This window comes from Limulus polyphemus, unplaced genomic scaffold (assembly GCF_000517525.1).
Source record: "Limulus polyphemus unplaced genomic scaffold, Limulus_polyphemus-2.1.2 Scaffold3378, whole genome shotgun sequence".
Lineage (NCBI taxonomy): Eukaryota > Metazoa > Arthropoda > Merostomata > Xiphosura > Limulidae > Limulus > Limulus polyphemus.
In genome coordinates, this window is record NW_013668988.1 from 97,611 (window position 1) to 103,633 (window position 6,023).

A 6,023-nucleotide genomic window follows, 5' to 3' on the forward strand; every position below is an offset into this window, starting at 1 on the left:
TAATATGTAGTAATTCTAGAAAAAAAAAGCATAATTTATAATTATTTCATATTTTTTATAGTGGTTATGAGATTGGTCAAGTCGACCAAACCTGTACAGATATTCGTTAGTGAAAATAACAGATAAAATATAAAGTTTTTTTCTTAAGAAACATTTGATAACTATCTGAACATTATATGGATTTCTCATGTGAAATTTGAAAATTTCCTGATGCATAAAAGTATTTTTTATCTTAAAATGAAAATTACTTTGCATGATGGATAGAGAACATGCAAAAAGAAAAAGCATGAGGAAATCATTGCTTTAGAAAAAAAATCAAAATTAAATATTTTATTATTTTTCAAAAACTACATACTTATAGGACCTTTCATCTAAATTTTATAAGAATTTCATCCACTAGTTTAATTTTTGTAAAGAACTTTCATGAGAGTTGCATACCTACTTACAATGTATGTAGGTTGTAATCAAACAGTTACAGTAGTTTGATTGAGTAGAAGATGTTCTAAGCTATCTACGCCAGTGTTAACAAAGTAGTTTCAGCAGTAAATTATGGTTTAACTTGCTGGTTACCTGGGCCTCCTATGGTGGCCCACAAAGGATTCTGTTACAAAGTTAACACTTAAGGAAAAGTCTACAGATCCTGATGAAATTTTTATTGATTCTTTTAATATTCCTTTGATTCCTGAAAATGGTTTTGTGTTAAATTACGTGTTTGAAAGCTAATGGAATTTTCTTCTATTACAAGACATCAGGTAAGTTCAGTTAGGTTTAACAAGTATTGCGAGTAATGGTAAACTATTCAGACGACTCAGATCCTTTTTTTAAGTTTATTGTATTCAACTAACATACACAAGTAAAACAAATATTGTTAACTGAAAACCTGAATGTAGAGTAATTTATGTTCTGACCAAGAATATTGTTAGCAAAAATCATGATATCTAGATTAATAAACTTAACTATGATACCATTTTCAAAGGGAATGCCCTAGATCACTGGTACATCTTTGACAGTTTTTGCTGCATTTTTATCGTTTATTGCTTCAATAGACAAAATATAGTATTAAACAAAATGTTGATGAATATCAAACAAGTTAAAACTGACTGGATATATAAGGTGGGAGTTTTTTAATCAGTATAGAACAAATTAAATTATAAAATGATGGAAAGTATTTTTAATTTTTTTTTCAATGGAGTCAAAACAAAGCAGTTTCTTTCTTTTTTATTTAATCATATCTTTACAGTGCAAATAAATACCCATTCTTTAGTATACTATTAAAATCCAGAAACAGTTCTTAAGAGCAAAAATCTACACAAAACTACTTTTAATATAGTGTGTTGATTAAGGAAATGGTAGCTATTGCCCTCAATGTTGGTAGTATATTTACATAAATATATTATTTTGAAGTGCATCTTCTATATGTATTGTACCAAAACTTTATGAAAGTTACTTTCAAATATACATTTCATATTATAGAAAAATCCAGGCTTCATAAAGAAACATGTCTCGATATTAGAAACAATTTAGAAACTTGTCACGTGCTAAGAATCTTGACATTATGGTAAATATGTTTTAATTGTAGAGTTTATTTATAATTGATTAAAAGTTAAGAATCAACACCAGACCAAAAAAATTTGTGGACTTTAAGAAACTTTGGCTCCAATATATTGTATTTTATTTGGACACTTTCATCATTTTGAAAGAATATTTGTTAAACATCCAACAGTTAGGAATAGATATTAGAGTCTGGAAAATTTACTAAAATTACTAAGTTTTATAGAAACTTTGTTCATACTTCAGCTGTTTTCGCTATGTATCGTGGTGAATCAAGAGTTTAATCTTTCTATGGTTATTGAATGTTATGTGGATATTATTTATTTCAGAAAAATATTATTAATAGCTTTTAAAATTAAGTTCTCAGAATAACAGAACAACAGTCACTATTGCAAGTCATAGTGGGGGCCTGCCACCATAAACTTTGAATTTTGTTTTATGTATAAATACTAAGTTCTACTTCTGAATAATGCTTTGAAGAAAACAATGATTGAAAATAATTTTTTAAATTTACATTCATTGTCAATTGCATTAATTTTATGCTTAATGCAGGTCAAATCTCAGACTTTTGGAGAAGCCATATCAGAACCTGGTCTTACTTTTGTAGCAGCCAAATTTGATGGAATCTTTGGCTTAGGTTTCCCATCCATTGCTATAGATGGTGTCACTCCTGTATTTCATAATATGGTTCAACAAAAACTTGTGGAAAATCCTGTTTTTTCTTTCTATCTTAATAGGTATGTTTGTTGTAATGAACTACTAGTTAAGTAGCACACTACATTAGATGATAAGTCAGTGTTATGACTACCAACATTCTAACAGGTAAATGTTTGTACTTGTGTATTTTAACTTTTTTTTTGGTTAAAAGTATCATCATTTCTACTACCATTCTTAAAGACTGTTAGATGGAGTGGGGGGGGGGGATTTGGTCACAGGATGAATGCCAGTTTTAGGTTATTTTAGAGTTCAGTTGTTTTAATAGTTTTTCACTAACATGATGTAAAAAAATATATTTTTTGTAAACTTTGGACTTTAAATAAATTTTACAAGTTTGCTTGGTAAATATAAACAGTTTTCCTACTGTAGGGACTTGCCAAAATCATAGAAAGTATAGATCAGTGTTTCTTATCTGGATTTGCCAGACGGCTCCCATGTCCGGGATTTGATTTTCACCCTCCCCCTCCCATTATCTCTACAAGATGAACAGTTTCTTGGTGCAGTTCATCAGAGTTCATAAAAAAAGGTAATATGTGCACCTTTCAGACACTTTGAGGACTAATAAAACATATTTTGACTCAGTGCAGACACTCATGATCCCATCCCCCTTGGAAACTTGCTCGCAACCCACCATTTAAGAAACACTGATACAGATTAATTCATGGTAGACTCTTAAGTTAAAATGTTATGTTTAACATTTAAGTTTTCATAATAATTCTGATTTATTAATGAAATGAACATCTCATCCAGTATGTAATTATGATCTTAGGATTATCAATAAGTATTTAATATAAAAGGTATGAACAAAAACATAAGACTAATCTCTACTTGTGTTTTCTATAACCAGTTATAGTCTCATTATTTTAACCTTTATAACTCCTGTTTTAAACAGGAAAATTTTGATGTCAGCAGATTAATTTGCCTACTATCTACAGTGTAGTTTTATGACAGTCATAATAAGTGGAAAGGGATTTCGTTAAGTTAATTTCTTCAGCTCATCAAGCTAAATTGTAAACCCAATAATATAGTTAAGTTTCACAATATTTCATAATGTGGACATGTATAGTACTTCAGGAATGTAGGTCAAAAATATCTGGAAGCAGATGGTTCTCTAAGAAACATTTTGGCTTGATCTTGGTTTTTCAGAATTTCTCAGTATGTACGTAAGTAATGCATTAATATTTTCTACTTGCCAGACTGAATTAAAGCATCATTAGCTTTGATGAAGGATATCAGAAATTTACTTCATTGTAACTCCAAGAATGGACAAACATTTTTAGCTATGCACAGTGAAGTTGTAGTGCCCCAATAAATGAATGGATATTTTAAACTATTCACAGAACACTCCCTGTACAGTCGATTAGTGTGACTAAACTCAACCAAATAAGGGAAATCCATTGCTTAGTCAGAAACTAGTTAATAAAAAGTGTAATTTTGGAAACGGTGTTTCTGCTGGAAAAATTAATTGGTTATTTTAATGTTACTTAATCTTTATATATCTAATTTAATGCATGATATTTGTAGTCAATAGAGAACATTACAAAAACTTTGCTAAACATTTTAAAAGGTATAGCCTCTTCCCTTGTCCTGTGTTACTGATTTGGATGAAATTCCCCAAAACCCATTCAAGTTGGCTTCACATGTAAAACAGATAGCATAGATGGGGCACTATACTTATTTTTCATAAAAGTGCATAGTTTTGTCAAAAAGCAAACTCTAAACACTTTTTTTATATTGTTTTATTAGTTGGAAAATATAAGTAATTATGTTAGTAATGGAGATAATGTTTTGTTCAGGATATACAGCATTTGAATTATTTCAGTCATTTTTTTTGTGTCTTGTATGTCTGAATAAGTAATTAAAATTATTTAATTAGACTACTCCACTGCCATAAATTGGAACTGGGATTTTTTTAATCTAATAGTATATAGAAGTAAAGAATTTGTTTAGATAAATCTGTTCTTCTTTTTAGAGACCCTGATGTGAGCCCCGGTGGTGAAATAATCTTTGGAGGCTCTGATCCCAAGTATTATAAAGGCAATTTCACTTATGTCAATGTTGACAGGAAGGGATATTGGCAGTTTAGAATGGATTCGTAAGTAGTTTTTTTAGTAAGCTTTTCTTTACCAGTACATTAAAAAAATAGAAAAGTTGTTCATGATCATTAAGTTTGTGGATTGCCACTAAGTAATGTCAAAAATGTACTTTAGGGGTGAGCCAGCTTCTCAGTGGAAAGCTAGAGGGCTTATAATGCTACAATTTGGGGTTCAATCCTTGAAATAGGAACAGCACAAATAGCCTGTTATGCAGCTTTGTGCTTAACAGCAAACAAGAGATGCATGTAAAGTTAAACCTAAGCTTATTTCTAAAAACTTAACACAGACATGAAAGTTTAAAAGTTCAGTTTTATTTTCATGTTCCCTTGGTTAATTTAGTCACAGAAATGCAGTAGCTTCAATTAAAGGAAACATATTGGGAATCATAATTAGCAACTTTTAATTTCCTTCACAGTTAACCAAATGTGCATAGGGTTGATCCAATGAACTGATCCCGAATTTTAGAAGGAATGTTAACTGTAATTCTGAATTCTCAACGTGTATCTAAGTGAAATATGGCAATATTAAAATGTACTAGTCTGTTGTGCACAAAAAAAAGTCAGATGTGTTGCAAAATTATTTGTATTTAAGATATGTCTGTGAACTGCCGAGGTCAGTCCGACTTAGACTCTGATAAGCCATAGTGCAAGGTGATGTTCATGTGAAGAATGAAAATATTTTTGTTCATCTTGCATATTGTATTTGCCTAATCTCTAGAACCTTCACTATGCAAATCTGAAGTTTTTTTTCAAGTATCCCTATATATTGTATCTGGTATTTACTCGCTTATACCATGAACTATTGCTAAATCAGCAATGTAGGGTAAAATAAAATTAAATATATATTACCATGTTGAATGACACTCTGTAAAAAGTGTTAGAATGTGCACTTTGACCATCCACCTATGCACATAGGATTAACTCTTTTCATACAGGCATCCTTTTCTGTGCATGTCATGAGGTTTCACTGAGTTGCATTCAAAATTTAAAGTAATTTATTATTGTGGTATATGAATAAATTTAGCACCACAAAATAGCAAGTAATATTATACAAGTTTTAAGTTCTTAATCTTATAAGGAAATATTTTAAAAAATCCTCATATAAGAATTGTGACCTTTTCTCTTTGGGTATCCCCTCTTCCCTAATTTATTTACCACCCCTCCAAGAGTTACAAAATTTAATGTAAGTTACTTATTATAATTTTGTCATTGCTCAGGCAAAGTATAATTTTTATAACCTTCAATTGTCTCTGATTACAGAGCCATAAACTAGAACATCAGACCCCTCTTGCTAAGCCCACTTGTCACATCCTCTCTTTCAGAAATTGCCAATAAGTCTCTCTGACATTTAATACTATATTTCTTATAACCAGTAGAAAGCCAAAGTTTTAACCTATCAAATGATGTATTGCATTATATTGTTTCTGTACAGGGACGTGTCTGTTTTGCTTCCAGTTCAAAGTTTATTCCCATGGGAAACACATCACTGAGCTTAGCAGAATTTGTAAAGGCTTCTGTCACATAGTTAGAAAACCAGAAAAAATTGTGTTAGTTGTAGAACATTGTCTGCTTTTTAGGTGATATTATTCTGTGATCTCTGGTGCATTATTTTCTTTAATTGAAAAAATTATTTAGTGCAGTAGTACCATTAATATATATT

At 30.3% G+C, this 6,023-nt stretch overlaps 1 protein-coding gene across 1 annotated transcript in view; it reads left to right on the forward strand.

The window, feature by feature from the left end:
- Window positions 1-6,023, forward strand: part of LOC106469254 (lysosomal aspartic protease-like) — a 23,062-nt gene that overhangs the window by 9,539 nt on the left and 7,500 nt on the right. Inside the window, exons 5-6 of the mRNA XM_013929733.2 lie at window positions 2,104-2,288; window positions 4,241-4,363. Coding sequence (XP_013785187.1) covers window positions 2,104-2,288; window positions 4,241-4,363 — 308 coding nt within the window. The remainder of the gene's footprint in view (window positions 1-2,103; window positions 2,289-4,240; window positions 4,364-6,023) is intronic.